Source organism: Ramularia collo-cygni (genome assembly GCF_900074925.1).
Source record: "Ramularia collo-cygni strain URUG2 genome assembly, contig: RCC_scaffold23, whole genome shotgun sequence".
Taxonomy (NCBI): domain Eukaryota; kingdom Fungi; phylum Ascomycota; class Dothideomycetes; order Mycosphaerellales; family Mycosphaerellaceae; genus Ramularia; species Ramularia collo-cygni.
The window spans coordinates 294,857-316,673 of NW_019716277.1; the positions used below are offsets into that span (position 1 = coordinate 294,857).

General features: G+C 51.5%; 8 protein-coding genes; 5 read left to right on the plus strand and 3 right to left on the minus strand.

Moving 5' to 3' along the window:
* Positions 1-762: 762 nt before the first annotated feature.
* RCC_10639 (uncharacterized protein) lies at positions 763-3,609 on the plus strand (the record flags this gene model as incomplete). XM_023775866.1 has 2 exons in its annotated part: positions 763-3,507; positions 3,568-3,609. The coding sequence occupies 2 exons, from the start codon at positions 763-765 to the stop codon at positions 3,607-3,609; spliced, it is 2,787 nt and encodes a 928-aa protein (XP_023631634.1).
* Positions 3,610-3,997: 388 nt separating this feature from the next.
* Positions 3,998-4,885, plus strand: RCC_10640 (related to enoyl-[acyl-carrier-protein] reductase 1; the record flags this gene model as incomplete). XM_023775867.1 has 3 exons in its annotated part: positions 3,998-4,067; positions 4,119-4,243; positions 4,295-4,885. The coding sequence occupies 3 exons, from the start codon at positions 3,998-4,000 to the stop codon at positions 4,883-4,885; spliced, it is 786 nt and encodes a 261-aa protein (XP_023631635.1).
* Positions 4,886-5,399: 514 nt separating this feature from the next.
* Positions 5,400-8,234, plus strand: RCC_10641 (probable transcriptional coactivator p100; the record flags this gene model as incomplete). XM_023775868.1 has 2 exons in its annotated part: positions 5,400-5,483; positions 5,658-8,234. 2 exons carry the CDS (start codon positions 5,400-5,402, stop codon positions 8,232-8,234), a joined length of 2,661 nt encoding a protein of 886 aa, XP_023631636.1.
* Positions 8,235-8,778: 544 nt separating this feature from the next.
* RCC_10642 (probable mitochondrial import inner membrane translocase subunit tim-13) lies at positions 8,779-9,097 on the minus strand (the record flags this gene model as incomplete). XM_023775869.1 has 2 exons in its annotated part: positions 8,779-8,961; positions 9,020-9,097. The coding sequence occupies 2 exons, from the start codon at positions 9,095-9,097 to the stop codon at positions 8,779-8,781; spliced, it is 261 nt and encodes an 86-aa protein (XP_023631637.1).
* Positions 9,098-11,659: 2,562 nt separating this feature from the next.
* On the minus strand, positions 11,660-12,549 carry RCC_10643 (probable acetyltransferase, CysE/LacA/LpxA/NodL family; the record flags this gene model as incomplete). XM_023775870.1 has 4 exons in its annotated part: positions 11,660-11,779; positions 11,839-11,859; positions 11,927-12,323; positions 12,389-12,549. 4 exons carry the CDS (start codon positions 12,547-12,549, stop codon positions 11,660-11,662), a joined length of 699 nt encoding a protein of 232 aa, XP_023631638.1.
* Positions 12,550-12,808: 259 nt separating this feature from the next.
* RCC_10644 (uncharacterized protein) lies at positions 12,809-13,999 on the plus strand (the record flags this gene model as incomplete). Its single annotated transcript, XM_023775871.1, has 1 exon — positions 12,809-13,999. The coding sequence occupies one exon, from the start codon at positions 12,809-12,811 to the stop codon at positions 13,997-13,999; it is 1,191 nt and encodes a 396-aa protein (XP_023631639.1).
* Positions 14,000-15,979: 1,980 nt separating this feature from the next.
* Positions 15,980-16,900, plus strand: RCC_10645 (uncharacterized protein; the record flags this gene model as incomplete). XM_023775872.1 has 2 exons in its annotated part: positions 15,980-16,185; positions 16,243-16,900. The coding sequence occupies 2 exons, from the start codon at positions 15,980-15,982 to the stop codon at positions 16,898-16,900; spliced, it is 864 nt and encodes a 287-aa protein (XP_023631640.1).
* A 1,494-nt stretch (positions 16,901-18,394) lies between these two features.
* On the minus strand, positions 18,395-21,559 carry RCC_10646 (uncharacterized protein; the record flags this gene model as incomplete). The annotated part of the gene is made up of 1 exon (XM_023775873.1): positions 18,395-21,559. One exon carries the CDS (start codon positions 21,557-21,559, stop codon positions 18,395-18,397), a length of 3,165 nt encoding a protein of 1,054 aa, XP_023631641.1.
* Positions 21,560-21,817: the final 258 nt, after the last annotated feature.

Here is a 21,817-nt window from a genome sequence, read left to right on the forward strand (position 1 = left end):
TCCAATGCCCTCCCTCGCCTTTCCCACCCAGCCCTTCCGTTCCATGCCGTCGTTGGGTCCTCTAGCCTTTTCCTAACGCCTGCAAGACTGCAAGCTACCACCGGCCTCGTTCCACGCGGCGAGACATGCATGCACATGGGCTGTTAGACGCAGCATGATATCTTTAGGCCGCGGGTGGCTCGCGTGTGCGGTGCGATACCGTACTGGGGTTCCACCATCGATGAGCAGTCCAGACACTTGACAAATGATGGGCGGCTAGAGTAAAGCATCTGACTCGGTACGGAGGGTATGTCATGAGCGCGCACAGCGATTGTTATAGGAGATCTGATACATGTAGATCTCCAATCTGATACGGAGTACGCCGTTGTCCTTCCACCTTCATACGTCAGAGCTGAAAGTGTCGGGGCTCGAACGGCTGGCCCGTGTGATGATGGCGAGACATTGTCAATGAGATGGACGGTGACGAGGGTGATGAAGAATAAAGTAATGGTGATGTTGTTCGGCTAGTCCATCGGGCAGTACATCACGGTTGGGTGCCTCCTCCTCCGGTTGAAGGACAGGAAACAGCGGGGACTGCACTGTAACGATGCGGTTGCATGGAACGGTGGAAGATGGGATGGAATGGGAAAGGAGTTTGAATCGGACTCCGTGTCCAGTCAGCGTCCCACGACTTTCTTCCCCTCCCTGCATCCTGAATCTTGACTCTAGACGTTACGTTGTTGCCGACCATCTGATGAGCATCCAGCAAGGCCACCAATAGCAATGCAAATTCCGCTTCTAGGAGCCGTCGCGCTCCTTCTCAGAGCGACAAGTGCGGTGTTTGCAGATGAAGCGTGGAGCACCGATTATCACTTCGCGCTCGTGGGTTTACCACAAGAAGACACTACATTTTTCCATCAGCCGGACCCCAGCTCTAGAGCATCTCTCATTTACACGCTCTCCGAGGAAGGCGTTCTGGGAGCTCTGCTACCTCGTGATGGTTCAATAGTGTGGCGGCAGCAACTGCTATCAAGCCCACATTCATCATCAAACGCGAGTTTCCTGCGGGCCAGCGACGATGTTGTCATTGGAGGCATTGGTGGCGCAGTATCGGCATACGGCGCTGCGGACGGAAGGTTGGCTTGGATCAGCAATGTTTCTGGACGCGTCGAGGATCTGGAGATTCTGGAGTTGGCTGATGGATCTACATCGGTTGGAGCAAAGGATGCCATTGTACTGACCAGCGGGCATCGTCCCGCCGTGCAGCGTTTGGACGCAATTACAGGCGCTGTAAAATGGRCGCACAGTCTGGACAGCGGAGACATACCCTACCAAGTCTCCGCATCCTCCACGGAGGTCTTTGCCATACTACTTCACAAGACTATGCTTGGCTACATCAAGATCAAAGTCATTGCCCTGGATCCTGTCTCGGGACGGAAGAATGACGAATACACGCTCAGTTCTGATAGTGAGCTTGCATCCGCCGATACCATCGTGTCGGTTGGTGCCAATTCTGCCTCTCCCATAATTGCTTGGACAGACGCCGCGCACACCGTGCTGAAAGTGAACATTGTTGGCTCCAAGGCTGTGGCTTCGTTCGACATTGAGAAGCGCGKCGACGAAGTTGTTGAGAAGATCCGGCTACACGCGCCAAAGCACACAAATTCAGCCGCACACTTCCTGGTGCACTACGAGACCAACCTCGGGCACTGGGCAGATGTTTTCCACATCAATCTTGCAGCTAACAAGATCGAAAAGGCATACTCTCTGCCCAAGGTCACCGGCAAGGGTGCTTTTTCGACGAGCACTGCCAATGCCAACGTTTTCTTCACCAGAATCACCAGTAGCGAGGTACTGACAGTATCTTCAATCTCGCATGGCATACTGGGCAAGTGGCCCATCAGCAGCTTTGGAATTGTTCCCGCGGATCTCGAGAGCATCGAACCTATTCACGCCGTGTCCGAGGTGTCGGTGAAAGACAGTGGCGTGTCGGCTTTGAGATCCGCCGTTCTGCTATCKACTGGCGACTGGGTTCTTCTCCGAGAAGGCAGTGCAGTGTGGCAGAGGCCAGAGTTCCTCGCAAATATTGTTGCGGCCACATTCGCGGATCCATCAGAGGTGCAGGCTTTCGCACAAGAGTTGGAAATTGAGGCTCATAGCAATGCAGTCTCTGCCTACTTCCATCGTGTGAAGAGACACATTCAGGACATCCAGAGGATTCCAGAGCTCCTCGCGAATCTTCCCCAGCGGATACAGAACGGGCTGTTTGGCACAACGGCCGACAGTGGTCTCATTAGTGATGTATTCGGTTTTCACAAGGTCGTTGCCTGCGCTGCAAAGAATGGAAGAGTTGCAGGGCTGGATGCCGGAAACCCGAACAGGATCCTGTGGAGCACCCAAGCTGTCGATGTGAAGCCGGGTAAGACTTGGAAGCCATCCTTTACTTCTGCATCGGAAGGCGTGTTGGTACTTACGCATGGCATTGAATCTGCTGAAGTAAGAATCAATGCATCAACTGGTGCACTGGTGACGACCTCATCTCCTGTTGACCATGAATCCACTCCGACTGGCGCGATAGCATTCACTCTACGCGACAACGTACTCGAGGCAGTGAAGCCGGGTAGCGCAGGTGCTGTGTGGCACTTCACTCCAACAGCAGAAGAGCGCATCCTCAGCCTAGTTCCGAGGCCCGTCAATGATCCAGTGGCCTCCATTGGTAAAGTGCTCGGCGACCGCAGGGTGTTGTACAAGTACCTCAGCCCAAACCTTGCTTTGTTGGTGACAGCCAACGATGCGACCAACTCGGCCTCCTTCTACGTCTTGGACACCGTCTCTGGAGCGACTCTGTATTCCAACATCCACGACAATGTGGACCTCCAAGCACCGATCCCATCAATCATGTCCGAGAACTGGTTCGCCTACTCGTATACAGCGGAAACAGCGGAGAGCGCACCAAAAGGTCACTATCTCGTAATGGGAGAGATGTTTGAATCTCTGATCCCCAATGATCGTGGTCCACAGAGCGCAAGCTCCAACACATCAAGTCTGCAAGCTCCTGCTGAACCATTCGTTCTTCTACGCTCATACCAGATTCCTGAAACGATCCACAGGCTTTCAGTCACGCAAACTCGACAAGGCATCACATCCCGCCAGCTTCTGGCTGTGTTGGCAGATTCCAACTCACTGGTTGGCATTCCATATGGCGCCCTCGATCCAAGGAGGCCCATTGGGAGAGACCCAACAAAAGACGAGCAAATGGAAGGTCTGATGCGCTACTCTCCAACTCTGGATCTTGATCCCAAATGGTTCCTCAACCACAGGCGTGAAGTCGTGGGCATTACAAATGTCATCACGACCCCCGCACTTATCGAGAGCACCAGTTTGGTGTTTGCATATGGATTGGACATTTTCGGGACGAGACTCAGCCCAAGTTTCAGCTTTGATATTCTGGGCAAGGACTTTAACAAGTTCCAGATGTTAGCGACTRTGGGTGCGCTTGCTGTTGCTACATTTGTTGTGGCGCCCTTGGTAAGTGCCATCTATTGCTGTTTGTATCGTTGTGCATAATTGCTAACTTGAAGGTTGTAGGTCGCGAGGAAACAGGTCAATGCTAGATGGCAGTTTGCCTGAACTGACTGGATTGTAACAAATACATTAGATTTCTTGTATGAACTCAAGACCTGATTTTCAATACCCCAGGGTGTTGGCTAGTTGACGTGGTAATCTCGCCCTCTCGCCCTCTGCTTATCTCCACGCAAGTGTATGAGCTAAATGCCACTCGGAAGCTGATGTCAATATCTCAATGGCTCCACGGCTGTCGAATTACGTCATCAACGATAGCTCCACTAACACCGAGCTTCGATACATCATATATAGCGCTGCACCAACGAGGCTCTCATCTTTGACTCACCTTCGATTGAGCAACAAACAGGATCTAGCAAGACGCGATCATCATAAACACTCCAAATTGCAGAGAGCTTCAGACCGAAACGTGAACGAATACCAGCAGTGATACAGCATGGCAGATCAGGTCAAGTACACCCAGAAGCTCAAGGGCGACAAGGTTCTGATCACTGGGGGCTCTTCTGGTAAAGTTTTCCGTATCTTTCGTACACCGCACCGCTAACATTGCTGTCCAGGCATCGGATATGGTGCAGCAGAAGCTTGCGTGGAAAACGGTTGCACTGTCATCATCTCTTCGTCCAATGCCGAGCGCGTTCAAAATGCCGTCTCAAAACTACAGAAACTTTACCCTTCTGCAAAGGTGCGTTGGTAGTAACGTCCAAAGCCGAATATACAACTAAAAACATTTCAGGATCGCATCTCCGGACACGCCTGCAACCTCGCAGACGAAGTCAACCTAGAGTCCAACATAGCCGCTCTGTTCGAAAAAGTCGGAAAACTGGATCACGTAATTCACACTGCGGGAGACTCTCTCGCCGTCAGTCCTGTCTCTGACATTGACATGGAGAGCATCAAGCGTGCAGGTCTTGTGCGTTTCTTTGCCCCACTTTTCATTGGAAAGTATGCGCCCAAGTACCTTTCCCCAGGCCCCAAGAGCTCCATGATCATCACAACTGGAGCAGTTTCGGAGCGTCCCATGCCAAACTGGACCGTGGTGAACTCCTATGCAACAGGTCTACAGGGAATGGTGAGAGGACTGGCGTTGGATTTGAAGCCCATTCGGGTGAACCTTGTCAGTCCGGGAGCTGTGGATACAGAACTTTGGAAGGGTATGTCTGAGGAGCAGAAGAAAGGCATGTTTGAGGAGTTGGCGAAGAAGACGCCCGTGGGAAGTGTGGCCAAGGTTGAGGATATAGCCGAGAGTTACCTTTATTTGATGAAGGATAGGAACATCACCGGGGCGATGATTTCTACTTCTGGTGGACATCTGTTGGTCGGCTGATGGGAGTCGGTTGCGCGATGAGTGAATTTTCAATGGCATGCACCTGCGCGGTGTTCACTAGACAGATAGCGTGACTTCCTTCAATCAATATAAGCGACAGCAGCAGCAGAAAGTACAGCTTGAGATTCTACACTACAACATCCATCCACCATCAATCCTATACAGCTCGGGTTACACCATCTACATGAACTTCTTCAACTCGACTACACGACCATCGAACACTTGACACGATTCAACACATGACCGCCTAATCAACGTTCCTCGCATTCTGCATATGCCAAGAATCCATTGACAAGTCGATCCTCGTCATGCATGCTTGAGCAGACACCCCCACACACAACTTGAAGAGGGTACAGCTGGCTCTATTTTGTTCTAGCTCCCCTCCACATTTCATCACACGAGCATTTCAGAAACAGCACACGACATCACCCTACAATCCTCCCTTTCCGACTCTCTGGTATAGAGAAACATTACACCTTCTACATTCCACCCGCACTCGATTCGAAACGCCATCATGGCCGCGCAGCAAGAAGGAAAGGTCAAGAGCGTGCTCTCAGGCGATACTTTGATCCTCACCAACAACGCGAGACAAGAGCGGGTATGTACATTGATGAGTGGGCATTGAAAGGCGGTGGCATGTGTTGGCGCTGTAAACAGACAGCTACAGCGTCTACGAACCCGAAGCTGCGAATCCCCCAATGCGAATCGAAACATGGGCGAGCTTTGGAGGGGCATTGATTGAATGTTCGCTGACATCTGATCGTTCTCACAGACCATTAGCCTCGCCTTCATCAATGCACCACGCTTGCAATCCGATGAACCTCACTCCTTCGAGTCGCGCGATTTCCTCCGAAAGCTCTGCGTTGGCAAGGTGATCCGCTTTCAGATCATCTACGCCATTCCTCAAAAGACTGGCGGTGCTTCCCGCGAATACGGCGTTGTTACTCTCCCTGATGGAACTCAGCTACCTGATTTGATCGTTCAGGAAGGTCATGCCAAGCTGAGAGACGATGCGGACCGCAAAGCAGAATCTCCCCCAGCCGCCGAGTTGTTGGAGAAGCTGCAAGCACTCGAAGCACATGCTCGTGCTGATGAGAAGGGTGTGTGGGCAGCAAAGACCACCATCATTGAGAACACACGCGAGATTCCAGATGCCAAAGCGTTTGCCGAGGAATACAAGGGCAAGGCAATCGAATCGATCGTGGAGCGCGTGCTCAGCGGAGACCGCTTGATCGTTCGCTTGATGGTCTCGCCAACGAAACACGTGCAGACAACTGTTCTCATTGCCGGCCTACGTTCACCCACCACCGCGCGGACAAACCCCTCAGATGGCTCCACACAGCCAGCTGAGCCATTTGGAAACGAATCGCAGGCTTTCGTCGAGGACAGACTGCTACAGCGTGGTGTACAGGTACGACTCTTGGGTGTATCGCCTAATAACATCCTCGTCGGAGAAGTGCGTCACCCCGTGGGTAACATCGGTGAGTTTCTGCTCAAGGCAGGTCTAGCGCGCTGTGTAGACCACCACTCCACCTGGCTCGGGGCAGAGATGGGCAAGCTTCGTCAAGCCGAACGCTCCGCCAAGGAGGCCCATCTCGGGTTGTTCAAGAGCCACGTTGCGGCCAAGACTGGAGGCAGCGAGTCCGAGGCGACGGTAAGCAGAGTCTTTTCCGCAGACACGCTTTTCGTACGGCAGAAGAACGGCGCGGAGAAGCGCATCAACTTGAGCAGTGTCCGCCAGCCAAAGCCCACAGACCCCAAGCAATCTCCTTTTGGCGCGGAAGCGAAGGAGTTTCTGCGAAAGCGCCTGATTGGCAAGCACGTGAAGGTGACCATCGACGGCAAGCGTCCTGCAACTGAGGGATACGACGAGCGCGAGATGGCTACCGTCTCTCAAAACGGGAAGAACGTAGCACTCATGCTTGTTGAGAATGGATACGCGTCTGTGATTCGCCACCGCATGGATGACACCGACCGCAGCCCCATCTACGATGACCTCCTCGCCGCCGAGGTGACAGCCCAAGCAGAAGGCAAGGGAATGTGGAACCCCAAGCCACCCAAGCAGCAAGCTTTTGTCGACTACAGCGAATCCCTCGAGAAGGCCAAGCGTCAACTCACCCTCCTGTCCAAGTCCAAAAAGGTGCCAGCTGTGGTCGACTTTGTCAAATCAGGCAGCCGCTTTACCGTTCTTATCCCACGCGACAACTCGAAGCTCACCCTTGTCCTGGGTGGCATCCGTGCTCCTCGGAGTGCACGCGGCCCCCAAGACGCGGGCGAGCCTTTTGGTCAAGAAGCACATGACTTTGCCGTTAAGCGTTGCATGCAGCGCGATGTCGAGATCGATGTAGACGACACGGATAAGCAGGGCGGTTTCATCGGCACACTCTTTGTCAACCGCGAGAACTTTGCCAAGCTTCTTGTCGAGGAAGGTCTTGCTACTGTCCACGCGTATAGCGCAGAGAAGTCGGGCAACGGCGCTGAGCTATTTGCTGCAGAGCAAAAGGCCAAGGAGGCACGACGTGGACTGTGGCACGACTGGGATCCTTCCCAGGAGGCTGCTGCGGATGGCGCAGACTACGATGCTCCCACCAACGGCACGAATGGTGCCAACGGCGACGCACCTCTACCAACACGCGAACGCAATTACAAGGACGTCACCGTCACCTACGTCGACCCTTCGAACGGTCGACTGAAGCTCCAGATGATTGGCTCAGGAAAGGCCAACCTCGACACGCTGATGAAGGAACTCGCAAGCTTCCACCTTGCACCCGGCAACGGCCAGAAGCTCTCTGCGCCTCCAAAGGCCGGAGATGTGGTGTCTGCCAAATTCTCCGAGGATGGCGTGTGGTACCGCGCGCGTGTTCGCCGCAACGATCGCGAGAACAAGACGTCTGAGGTTGTCTACATCGACTACGGCAACGCTGAGACTCAGAAGTGGGACGACCTCCGTCCGCTGGATGCCGCCAAGTTCGGACCCAGCCGTCTGAAGGGTCAGGCCGTTGACGCTGCACTTTCCTTTTTGCAGTTCCCCACTGCCTCTGAATACCTCTCCGAGAGTGTCAATGCACTTTACGACATGACCGGTGGCCGTGAATTGGTCGCCAACATCGACTTTACGGATTCACGGGAGAATCTGCTATGGGTAACGCTCATGGACCCCAAAGCCGCCAGCGTCTCTAACAGTGTCAACGCTGATATTGCGGCCGAGGGTCTAGCGATGGTGCCCAAGAAGTTGAGACCTTTTGAGAGGGCTGCGCCAGAGATCATCGCCGACCTCAAGGAGAAGGAGGCCGAGGCCAAGGCTGAGCGGAGAGGTATGTGGGAGTATGGTGATTTGACGGAGGATTAAAGTGGTCTCCGTTTTGAGGATCGCTTGATTAGCGGCCTCCCTGTGAGTAGCGCTGGATGAGATAAATGCATTTGCAAAGGTGCTGGGGACAACAAAAAGTCTTTGAGGGAACTTTTCCGGGTTGCATCGCATAGCATGTGTGGAGAGCTGAGTGGGAAGCGTATCAAGTATAGCTTGAAGTCGAATGAATGGTCAATGCCGAAGCATCAGATCTTTCTTGCAATGATGTCTACTCATCAGAGTGGTGTTTCTGTAATGTACAAGCAAGCTGGAAGTTCCAGCTCGTAGTAGTGTACAAACAAAGCTGTGCAGCCCTTACCATCCTTCATCAGCTCTATCCGCAATGCTTTTCGTAACTTCCCAAACAAGCTCCGCAAGCCCGTCTGTCTGTCTGTATAATGTACAAAGAAAAAGGCTGCACGGTAATCGCCGTATGTATCATATCAGCTCTTGGAAGAAACGCCATTCCATAATGCTCCTTCCTTCTCACACAATCTCCGCCTTGTTGTCTCATATACCATCCATCCATCCATCATTCCCATTTTCAAGCACCAAAAGCTCCCTGATTCCCAACCCCCTTCTGCACATGATTCAAATACTGCTGGGAGATGATGTTCCAGGATTTCATGTATTTCTCCATGCAAGCCGTGTAGCAGGTTGTTTCGCCCGAGGAGAGGGAGGAGCCTGGTTTGGGGACGCAGCGCTCGAAACAGTGTTCGTTGACTTTCTGGGAAGGGGGAGGTATGTAAGTATGTTAGAATTTGGGGGGGGGAATAGGTACGGACTTCTACGAGGGCGCGGGCGTTTTGGAGGGCTGCTTGTTGGCGGACTTGGTCCATGATTTGTTGTTTGGCGTCGGACATTTTGTTTGGGATGGATTTGGGTGGTGGTATTTGGGTGGGTTGGGGTTCGTTTGTTGGGATCTGTTGATTGGTGGTTGTGTTGTTCGTGGTGGTTGTGTAATGTGTTTGTGGTTTGTCTTCGAAGTTCGTCGATGATGGAGGAGGATGTCTTGACCGCGGAGGTGCCTCCGCGTTTTTACAATAACTTTGTTCTTTCTTTCTCCCTGCTGTTCTGAACAAGACAACATCCTCCCGTCTTGGACTGCAAATGCAATGGTGTAAAGCGTGTCGCGCCCATCTTGTCTCAAAATTGGCCTGACTCCAATGATGCACGACAAAATGGATTGTGTCAGAGCCAATTCGAGCTGTCCGTGACAGACAGTACAAAGACATCAGACATCCAAACGACTCTAGGACGACCGTCATCTGGAGAGGCGTCCGGCCGTTCGATGGCAAGATCAAGATTAAAGGAGCTTATGATCAACACAACCGGAAGCAAGCAGACAATGCCGCCGACTTACCTCTCGAATTGTCATGCTTCGATGGGCGAATATGCCATAAAAGATGCGTCCTTTCATGTGCAACCCGTGGTAGCAACAATTCTTGGCGCGGTGCCTCTTGTACGCCCTCACTTGATGCTGCTGTCTTACAGATTACCGGCACGTGCATTATGTCCATCTCACGGACCCCAACGACTCTCTTCCGGCACCCAACTCGACAATTACGCCGCATCCCACAAACCGGAACATAGACCTAGTGAGCATGTCTCTGGAGAGCTGCCATGTTGCAACCGAATCTTCCTCTGGAGGAATACAGATCCACATCTGACAGAGTGCAGCCAACATACCGTTCGTTCGACATATGGTTCGTGATCCTTGAACAGCGATAGCTACACGCTGTTGAATGTTGGCCTCACTTATCGAGCATTTCATGTGCTGTCACTTCCATGCCAACTTAGGGATGTCGACATTAGCTCTCATACCCATGGAAACTTACCTAGCGAGGTGCATAATAGCTTGACTATGGTGGTGTATACCGTTCACAACGCAAGCTATCAGCAGGGCAAATTCCTCGGCAGCGTGTATTTCTACGCTTCATCTACGACCGCCCAGATTCTGCTGTATACGTACAATATTGTATTTGGACGCTCCTTTGAGAACTGGTCGGAGAATACCGAATGGAGCATGGATTGCAGTTGCTGGGTCAGAATTCCGTCGAGTATGAGACATGGACTGTGTGAGGCCGGTTGCTGAACGTCACGACGCTGGACTTGGGCTTATTACCTGAGACTCACGATATGCCCATAGTACGCCGCAATTCGAACAGCCTCTTCCCTACTATTATAGATTTAAGATTAGTCTGCCGGATGCTTTGTGACCTCGTCAAGGCCATTTTCACGTTGTTGAACCCTGGTTAACTTCGACGATTGCAACTAGACTGTCGACAGTAGGAGGGCCAACGCCCGGATGGCATACCTCTGTAGGCACTGAATTCACAGATGCATATAAGATCCCCGATAGCATTACGTACGACTTCGTGGTCGTCGATGAAGAATTTTACAAGCGTCATTTGGCCGGTGACATTTTTGTCTTTCCCGGTTCAAATTGGATTGTACTGCGATTACTTTCCAGCTCTCGACTTGAACGACTTGCACAGGTTGATCTCACCAGAGTTATGAACAACTCGGACTTTACGATTTCCACACAATGCTCAAACGGGCGGAAGTCCTCCTACTCGTGGAAGATCCGACAGCTTACAAACACACCCTCAAAACCATTCGTAAGATATCTCGACAATTCATTCACCTACTTTAAAGCGCTAAACCGCATCTGGAAACTCTCGAAAGTGTACCTTTAACGACGATGCCACAGCTCGCCCACAGAAAAGTGTCATTTGACTCTTAACGACAAGTGCTACATCCTTCGACATACCAACGATGATTGGACAGTGACCTTCAAATTTCTTTCCATGCGGAATATTACGCGGCGAACAGCGGAGTTCGTACCTTTCTTGTGTAGTTTGACTGGCCTGTACGATGATACAGGCAAGATGTTAGGAGGAAAGAAGGAGATGTATGAGATATTATGATAGTGCAGCGGCGCTATACCCATCTAGTAAGAGTAAAAGAGCGAAGAGCTAGGTATTGGGTCTATAGTCTCGCGGTAAGGTCTCTTCAAAGTGCTCCATTTATAATACAACTGGTAAGGGCACGTATCCACCAGACGATTTCGTGGAAACTTTCTTGTAAAGCCTGCGCGCGTGTGGAGTATCATGGAGTGGGAAAGTGATGGGTTCTTGGGATGGAGAACTGGGTAGCGCGGTGCTAGGTTTCTGGTCATCAGATGGAGAAGCTGTCTGTGAAGTAAGCTGTACATCTCCCAATTGTGTGTGGAGGGGTTAAGAAGCCCATAGATTTCTCCATGTTACTCGAAGTTCCCTGGATATACACGACTGATTCTTAGCCTCCTTCCGCCATCGTGAATTGTCGTGTGCAGCGGCAATACTAGCATGAGTGAGCATCTGTGTCGCGCTGTAGGAGCTACCGACTGCTAATGCAGGGTATTCATCGATTCATGAACAGTATCAAATCGCTTGCGACTTCTTCTGCTGATCCCTCTCCAGCGCCGCAATCGCACCACTTGTCCTTGCAGCATCCGTATCTCTTGGGACCTGCTTGATGAATCGAGCGGGGTTGCCAGCAACCTACGGCGTAAAAAGCATATCGTCAGCTCACTCAAAACTGGACTTGGGAAACAACATACCACAGTATACGGCGGCACATCCTACCATTCATTCGCATTAGCAACCCCTTCTCAATAACAACCCTGCAATCACAGAAAAAAAGCATACCTTGGTAACAACACTCCCCGCCCCAACAATCGAACCCTTACCAATACGAATGCCCGACAGAACAATAACATTCCCCCCAAGCCAGCAATCCTCTTCAAYATGAATCTCACCCCCACATTCCGGACCTTTCGTTCCCTGTCTGACATCCGGGTCCAGAGGATGAGTGCCGCTGTAAAGGGAAACATTAGGAGCGAATAAAGTCCTCGCTCCAATCGTCACCAGACATGTATCGACAATAGTGCAGTTGAAATTGATGAAAACATTCTTGCCGAGTTTCACATTCGTGCCGTAGTCGATGTGAATGGGAGCTTCAACCCATGCGTCTTCGGCGAAGAGTTCTTCGTCTGCTTCGGGGGTTTCTGCTGCAGGTGGCAGAGGTGTTTTGTCGTCGACGATACTGTGATTTTGGTATCGTTAGTTTGAGATGCATAGTCGGTGGAGGTAGGGGGGGGCTTGGTTTACTCATTCCAAAGTTCTACTTGGCGTCTTCGGGTTAYCTCTCCTGCGGTGTTGAATCGTGAACAGGCGTGGGAACATCTGCGACGTTCGGCTACAAGTTCGGGGCTGAAGGCATAATGGAGCTCGCCGCGGAGAGCGCGGGCTTTGTTATCTGATGTTGCCATTTTGTTGGTTACCTAGGCTAGGGATGCTGTTGACAGTTCGAGGTCGAGGTCGAGGTCGGGGAGAGAAGTTTCCCATCTACTTGCGGGAAGTGGCCCGCGGTGAGATGCTAGGCTTAGGGTTAGTTAGGGCTCGTTCAACACAACGTTAATTGGCACGGTTCACGTAGGTAAGTGAGTGTCTCGTAAAATATTATCCGGACCTTCTTCTTCTTCTCCACTTTCCGTCCTCGGATTGCAACATCACAAACCAACAAACATCATGTCTTTGAAATACGGCCTGAATTTGAAGAAAAAGGCAGCGCCACCAACTCGACGAGCGATATTCGATGAAGATGGCGACGAAGACGACGAACCCGAGCAACAGTCAGGCCCTGTGGAAGAGGCGGTAGAAGAAATCAGCACATTCAGCAGAAATGCCCAAAACTCCAAACCCAAACCACGAGCAGCAGCAGCAGCACCACCAGCCTCCGGCCCGCCTAAACCCTCACTGAAATCTCTACAAAATAAGTTGAAAGAAGACTCGCGACAAGACCTCTCGGCTCTGCAATCCGCCCAGCAAAAAGTGTCGGCTGCGCAAGAAGTCGACGCCTCAATCTTCGACTACGATTCCTTCCACGATGCCAAAACGTCGGTTGTGGAAGCCAAGAAGGAAGCGGCAAAACAAGATGCCATTGAACGGAAGCCAAAGTATATCAACAATCTCCTCGATGCTGCTGCGAGGAGGAAACAAGATCAACTAGTCGCGCGCGAGAAATTCTTGCAAAAGGAACGGGAGAACGAGGGAGAGGAATTCGCGGATAAGGAAAAGTTTGTGACGGGAGCGTATAAACTACAACAAGAAGAGACGAGGAAGTTGGAGGAAGAGGAGAAGCGAAAGGCGGAGGAGGAGGAGAAGAGAAAACGAGCGATTGGAGGTGGCATGCAGAATTTCTACCGCACGATGATGGAGCAGTCGGAGAAACAGCATCAGGAGACGGTAGAAGCTGCGGCGAAGATCGAGAAGGAAGGCCTGAAGATCAACGAGGGAGAAAAGAAGCAGTCCGACGCGGAACTGGCCGAGGAGCTGAGGAAGAAGGGTGTGAATGTGCATGTCAATGAGGAAGGACAAATCACCGACAAGAGAGAACTTCTGACCGCTGGGTTGAATGTCGCTCCTTCGGGCAAGGCAGGAGATAAGCATGGTGCGGACCACCTCAAGACTTCGAATCGTCCCACTCAGAATGCTTTTGCCGCGAGGAATGTGGGCAATAAGCAGGAGACTCGGGAGAGGCAGACGAAAATGATGGAGGGGCAGTTGGCGGCGCAGAATAAACGTGCCAGGGAGGAGGAAGAAGAGGAGAAGGCTAGGCTGGAGAGAGCGGCCAAGACGACCAAGACGAGTGAGGATATTAGTGATGCGAAGGCGAGGTATCTGGCAAGAAAGGCAGCCAAGGAGAGAGGGGAGGGTTGAAGAAACATCACTATATGAGGACATGTCATGTAAGTCTGTACTGGAATTGCGTAGAGCTCATGATGATAATAATGGAGTAGGCTTCCATGAGACACAAGTTAGAGGCAACCGAACTTCTCAGTGTACAATGAAACCTCTTCCGATCTGGAACGACGAAATTTATCCTTGACGTAGTATATCGACTCCCCTATCGAAAACAGGTCTCGCTCTGAAGACTCCTGGACTCGAGTCTGCATTGTCCTTCACTTGATTCTGGACTTGAGAAAAGCTGGCTGGTCTGCTGACAAAAGGATTGCCTTTCCACACATGAAGACGCTCAGCTCACTATTGCGTCTCTGTCCTCCCCCCTCCGCCTCTTAGCAAAGTTACTCGACCATTCGTCTTGCTGGTATATCCTATCTGCAGCACTCAACTCGTATCGTCTTACGAGTCGACTCCTATCTGCCGGACTATCGTGCAATCTTTGTCACTTGGGAGCCGGTGGCGGCTTCACTTGAATTACCGAAGAGCTTCTTGCGGGAGATATACCTTATGGAGCGTCTTCACAACCACATCAACAACTCTCCTCGTCTCACCTGTCAGCTGGAACGCTTGCTCTTTCTCGGTCTGGAGGAATCAAGCCATTCAGCCCACCCACTCAGGTCTGCTGAGATGATTGTCACGTCAACGGGGATTCTGCGCAGCCATTCYCAGTCGAACGGTATCAGATGCTTCGCCTTGGTGCGACTGGATGAGGCAAACGAGATATTGCACGGCGCATCAGATACATCCTCTCCATGTGCATATCCTGGCTCATTCATCCAGAAAATTGCCCGCTTGCAAGAGTCTGGCCACTTCACTCCGCTACAAGTTGGTCGGGGCAGTGTTCTGGTCGATGGAGTGAACTGTTTTCGTCATCATCTTTGAGGTGTAGAGTTCACCTCACCAGATGGAGCATCACAAGACGTTCATGGAAATCTCAACACGAGTTCTATCCCTGTCATTCTCGACCTGAATTCTCAGACACCCTACTCTCGAAGGACTCTGGCCACTCCCTCTCACCACCGTTTGACGAGAGCAATTATCCCTCACTGAGACGCTGGCTTCATCACCCAGCTGAGCGATACCAGAGGATCTAATCGCCCCCACCGAATGGAATGCCGTAACTTCATCCCAGCACCTCGGATGGACGGCCTTTGGACATGGCCCTCCTCCCAACTCAGGTTCTTCAACCCTGCCCATCTGGAGGATTTCAGCTATTCGATCTCGCTTGGACTTCTCGAGAGCAGTTCTCTTCCAAACTGGCCTAGGAGGCGGTCGATCCCTCACTTCATCTATTAGTGGAAGTCTCGCACTTATGCTGGAAGTTGTCTACAGAGGGAATATCTTAGAGCGCCTCGCGGATATCTCGTCGCTCGCTCTACCTTTAACCCTGCCTATCTAGAGGACTTTAGCCGCTCGATCTCGCTTAGACTTCTTAAGAGCACTTCTCGTCTAAGCTGGCCTAGGAGGCTGTTAAATCCTCGCTTTACTTATCGGGGGAAGTCTCGCACTTATGCTGGAAGTTGTCTATAGAGGGAATATCTTAGAGCGCCTCGCGAAGATCTCGTCGCCCCGTCTACCTTTAACCCTGCCTATCTAGAGGACTTCAGCTACTCGATTTCGCTTGGACTACTAGAGACTACCATCTTAGGAGGCGGTCGATCTTTCACTTCACTTATCGAGGGAAGTCTCGCACTTATACTAGAAGTACTCCACAGAGGTAATATGCCAGAGCGCCTCGCGAACATCTCGCCGCTCGCTCTAGAAGATTTATTGGGACTGTGGTCTCCTGGAGGATTCTGGATGCTTCATGAATTTCTCCGCTGGACTTGGAGAGCGAGACAGAGGGATTTGTTTGCTGCATGACGTACTGGCCTCATTTCCGCACTTTCTCGAGTTGGAATTTCCGCTTTGACTTTGCATCAACACCCTCTTCCGCCATTCGCTCCGCGCATAACAATGTCGACTTGGGCAGACGTGGCTGCGGGACCCGGGCCCACTCGAGGTGGACGAGGACAAGGACGTGGACGCCGTGGCACCCGCGGTGGACGGGGTCGGGGTCGTGGCGGATCCTCTTCGTGGCCAGTCGTGCAGCATGCGGCGGCAGCAATCGAGACGGTCATGACACTGCCACTTCCATCGACGCCTGACCAGCAGCCTGACGGGTATGTCACAATTTCATCACATTGATGGCGATGCGCATGCTGACGGCTTCCTCACAGTAAAGCATTCGGCAGCTGGATCCGCGTGAAAGTGGGCACCGGCCGGCACACCGCGACCTACGAGATCCACAGAGGTCTCCTGGGATTTTACTCTGGATATTTCCAAGTCGCCATCAGAAATGTCGAACAAGGTCGTTTTTCGGAGAGTCTAGACGGCACCATCTCCCTTCCAGACGAGGAAAACAAGGTCTTCGACGCTTTCAAGGACTGGCTGTACACCAAAGCCCTACCGGACGCGCCAGCACTTGATCAAAGTTTCCTCTTCAGCTTACACTGTCACATGCTCTGCCTTCTATGGTGCTTTGGAGACCGTCGCGAAATTCCAGCCCTCCAGAACGAGTGCGTCAATCGTCTCATTAACGACATGGGCGTCTTCAATATCGTCGCAACAGACCAAATAAGATTCATTTACGAGAATACTCTGGATGGATCTCCCCTGCGACGTTGCATCATTGCTGTGGTCACTGGGATACAAGTTACCGACCTTCTGAAAGGGGAATCCGCCGACGACTGGTGTGAACAGAGTCTGCTCGACCTCGCCAGGGTACTACTAGAGCAGCCATCGCATGAGACGTGGGCTGCGATGATACGCAAGCAGTGTGACTGGCACGTTCACGAAGATGGCGTGAAATGCGTCGGAGTCAGCGACCCTTGGTAAAGTACGGGCTCCGTGCATTCAATCCCACTCCGTCCGCTAACATTTCTCTCAGAATCTCCCGTAATGGACCGTTCTGCTGCCCACCACGAATCACCACCGCCTCGAAGTTTGAGGAGCACTGAAGCCGGACACCAATCGGCAATGTGCGTGCTACAGATAGGCTTCTGAATGCCGGACAGCTCGATAAAATTGCTCTCTGGAGCATGGACATCACGCCGTAGGTGTATCAAAGATGACTCGGCTTAGCCGCAGCTCAACGATATCAAAAAAGTCAGATGTCTGCAAGTCCCCTCTCATCCACATTCATCCGTTGCCAAATCAATCAATCAATCAATCCGCTCTCACCATCACTCTCATTCGCACATCTCTGCTTCCATCTCCACCCTGACCTCTTCCTCTCCATCCTCACCCCTCACTAGACCTCCCACTCTTCGGCGGCGTGGGATACGCATTCCCACCACTCTCCTCCTCGCCCTCATCCTCATCCTCCTCCTCAGACATCATCCCATAAACACTCCTCGGAGAACAATGCGGACACCTCACATCCGAATGTATCCTTGTCGTATGATAATCTTCACAGAAGATGATGCGGGTGATGTCTTCTGTTATGTTCTTCGGACACACTGCAAGTCCTCTGTTAGTCAGTGGCAAGGAAAAGGAGTAGAGATGGGAAGGGAAGAGGGAGAGGGAAACGTACTATGTGTATGCATCGGAACATGTTTCTTGCAAGTTGTGAAATGGGTGTATTTTTGATGACACACTGTGGAGAGGGAAGAAGAGATGTATTAGTTGTTTGGATCCATTTCGTAAGAGTTGACRGATACGCACTGATTTCTCCCTCTCTCTCTCTCTTTCAAGCAAAAGCACAAATGTCTCAAATGTGTTTCGGGTTTGCCAACGAACGGGAAGCAAAGAGCAGTAGTAGTGTTTCGTAGCTTTGATATCCGTAATGACGGCAAACACCACCACAGCAGACCCAAAGAACTCGTAACAGTAAGATATAGAAATCGTATACTTTTCAATTGAAAACACAACAAGAATGGATTGTTCTCTCTCCTCTTCATACGTTGCTATATGTGCAAGTGATTGAATTGTTTGGGAAAGTGGGCCGTGAGGTACACTGTTTGTTCGCATAAGCGGTTTCGCAAACAGGGAGCTTGTCAAAATTGTTGATTTTTTTTTTTTTTGATTGTTGGGAACACGTCGTGCAAACTTGTATGCTTGGAAATCATCGTTCATGCATTGCTATAGCTCCTTCGGAATGGTTCGGGGAGATGTAATGCGCTGTTGATTAGAAATTGTTCGGGATGTGGTATATTTATTGGTGGTTGGGAAGTTTGCTTTGAGATGCATGCTTGTTGAAGTTGATTGACAATGAGGACCGACCACATTCGCGGGAAGTTGTTCCCCTCCGGATTCACAATCAGATGCCTGTTGGATAATGTACAGGAGACGAAGTGTATGTACCAACATGATGAGTATCCACGACACTTTTCATACACCAACAGCAGCAAATCTCCACCTTCCCTCACTCGATAATTTGGGCACACCAACAACACCACTCCTCACCCTAACCAACCACACCGCATCAGCATTAACCTTCTCCAAAGCACTCCTCACCTCTTCCTCTTCCAAAACCGGAGCAAGCATTTCCAGAACCTCATCAAACCTCTCCGGAGGCATCGCTACAAATTGCACAGCAGCAACAACCATTTCCACCAGGGAGCTCCACACCATCCTCGTAGAAGTATCACTATAATCCGCAGGTGAGGAACGCATGCGAGCGACTGCCTTCTTCAAAACATCCTGCCCCACAACCAGCGCCGAAGACATCTTCTCCCTCCGCTTAGCATTCGGAGGTTGAGCAATCTGTAATATCTCATTGGCGGTCTTTTGATGAATCTCCAAGATCGCAGGCCACAGTTGAATTATGCGACTGCGCATGAAATCTCCAGCGTTCTCGCAGAGTAGAGCGATGATATCCAGTGCTGTTGCAAGGACCTGTGGCTCGGGATCATCGAGTCGGGAGACGATCTCCGGCCAAAGGGTGTTGATGAGTGGAAGGAAGGAGTTCTCATGGCGGGCGATGGCTGGGATCGTGGTCTTGATCAGTGCGAGGAGCGACATTCGTAGAGATGGGGAAGCTGATGGAAGAAAATGCTGGGTTAGATCGGATATCTTGAGTAGCAGATTGTATGTTTTGGAAGCGGGTGGTGGTGTATCGATATCAGTAAATCGTTCTGCTTCTTCCTTGCCATCGTCGTAATCGCCAGGATCAGCCTCGGGTTCATGATCTCCAGCTTGCTTCCAGGGTCGTTTTGGATGAGGCTCCAGCTCTGCTTCTGCCTTCACCCTGGTCTGCTCATCCTTCCTATCTTTCAAGAGAGTTGCTAGCGATGATATACTGCTTGCCTGCCATCTATCTTCGCACATGCGGCGCAATTGCCCTCGGTCGGCATCGGTAATTCTAAGATGTGGCGCTTTGGAGCCTTCCTCTGCCACAACACCCAGTACCCGGAAAAGAAGCTCCACGAGCAAGGGATAGCCGTGATAGTCCTCCAGTGCTGCAAAGATACTGTTGATAGTGTCTTCAAGATATGGCAACAAACTCGGTCCGGCCAGCCGCACCATCATGAGAAGAACCTGGGGACCTTGAGGGCTGACATCAAAAGCATTGAGCTTCAGCGCAACGGCGTTGGTCAAGTAATCAACGTTTTCCACAGTCAGATCCTTTACCGAGTCGTAGCCGCAAGCTTTTGAAAAGATGTTCAACGTGGTGATGCTATCTCTTTGCAGTGCTTCATCCGGTGTTGCCAGTGTATGCAAGACTGGATACAAGGCATCGATAAGCTCATAGCGGAAGTCTTCGCCTGATACTTCAGCTTTCAAAGCTAATGTGCGCAAAGCCAGTGCCTGAAAGCGAGGATCGATAGGCTCATCTGACGCTTCAGACAATACACCAAGGGAGAACGAGTAGAGGTCTTCCAGATGCTCACGGTACACCTCGGACGAGGTACTGTCGAGACAGAGAAATGCGTCTACGCCACTATGTTGTTGATACATAGCCTGGGTGCAATCAAGAAGTAGCCAGAACGAGGCAATCTGCACTTCGCCTTGGGACTGCCGGAGTGAGCGAGCCAGATCTGTGACAAACGAGGATGTTGCTGTGGTACTGATAGCCACAGCAAGGCTCTGTATTGCGGCTAGCAGTCGTTCCTGTCCTCGGTATCTCACGAGAGGCGATTGGAATTCAGTTTTGGTCCCAGCCTCGTCAATTGTAGCTAGCTCGAGCGACTGCACTGGAATTGTGCTTGGCGTATTTTGTTGTTTCAACCCTGGCGATTGAATGGTGGCAACAACACTGTCACGTAGTGTATTGGCTAGTAGGCGGTCTACGACGCTCGTATCGACACCGCTCGCGCCCACGATACCGTATGCTGTGCTGATTTGTCCAATCCTTTGCACTTTCACCTGTTCGTCGGAAGCCTGCATCTGCGTTGGCAACGACTGGAGCGAGTTGTGGAGAGTGCTTTGCAGCAGATTTGACAGTGTTGGGTCCGACGTCGCCAACATTTCCAGTTGAAATTTGATGGCATCACCAGAATGCTCGGTTGATAGGTAAAGCAACGTCTCCAGAGCGATCGAGGCACAGCTCGAGAGTGTCTTCCGACAATCTTTGATTATGACAAAGCAGAAGCGTGCGAGTGCTTCTTTGACGTCGTCTCGGCTGCTGCTCTTGAGACGAGTGATGCTCTCCACAGCCGGCTTGAGCTGTACCGCCGCAGTCTCTAGCCACTTGTCGCTAATGACATGGGAAGCGACTTGCTCAGAGGTGGCATCAGAACTAGTCGCTGCTTGATGAGATGTTGCTTTTGGTGAAGTAGTTCGCAAAGTTGCCACAAACACATCTCGAAGGACGTCAARTGCGCCTATCAATACAGTATGGTCTCGTCTTTGCTTCGTCTGCGGTACAAGTACTTTCGTAAGTTTTGACACAATGCCAGGAAGGAAGCCGGCTTTGATGTCTCGGGTTGCAACGTTGGTCATCAAGGAGCGCATTGCATTCATGGCGGCGGCCTGGCTCTGGGACGAAGCTCCGTCCACGATACCATCCAGGATAGTGCTGATTGTCTGCCCTAATTGTGGAACGTTTGTCTCTGCGACAAGCGATTTCGTAGCTTCGGATGAAACGTCCAGAACATCAAAAAGATGATGAAGACATGTGAAAGCACTTGCCTGCAGTTCATCTGTGGTCTCTGCGCTTGCCAGGCCTTGTGGCTTTTTCTCTGCCATGAGTGTGCACAGTATGACTATTTGTCCGGCAAGCTGAGCCTGAATACGGGAGCGCCATCCTCGATATATGAGTATCGCCAGGCATTGGAACGTCAGCTCCAAGCAACGGACGGACACGTTCTGGCTGAACTTCAGTATTTGAGACAACGGAAAGAAGACATAGTCGGCCAGTTTCTCATCAAGCGAGATTGGMTTGGTGTCGGCCGTGAGTGTATCCTTCAGGTCTGCCAGTCGAATAGCCACCGTCTGAACATTCCGAGACGAACTGTTKAGCGCCAACGCGGCCTGGCTCAGCGCAACACAAGGCGGCTTCAGTCGCTGAAAGACCTCATTCCTGCCGTCCATGGTCGGGCCAAGGAGCGGCATATCGTTGAGTTTTTTAGATCATCTCACGGGTGATGGAAAGTGATGCGGTCGCGAGAAGTTGTCGAACAGCACGCGCTGGGAAAGTCTAGCTAGTCCGCATCGGGCGGGATTGCCCCACTTTCGGGCGCCGGGTCTCGGGTAGGGGTGCTGTATTACTAACGTCAATAACCTCTTTGAGTCCGTGCAACAGCGCCAAGAGCAATAGGTGCTAATCGTTATCGGCTGATATCGCTACGCRGATGTATTGATTCAGCATGT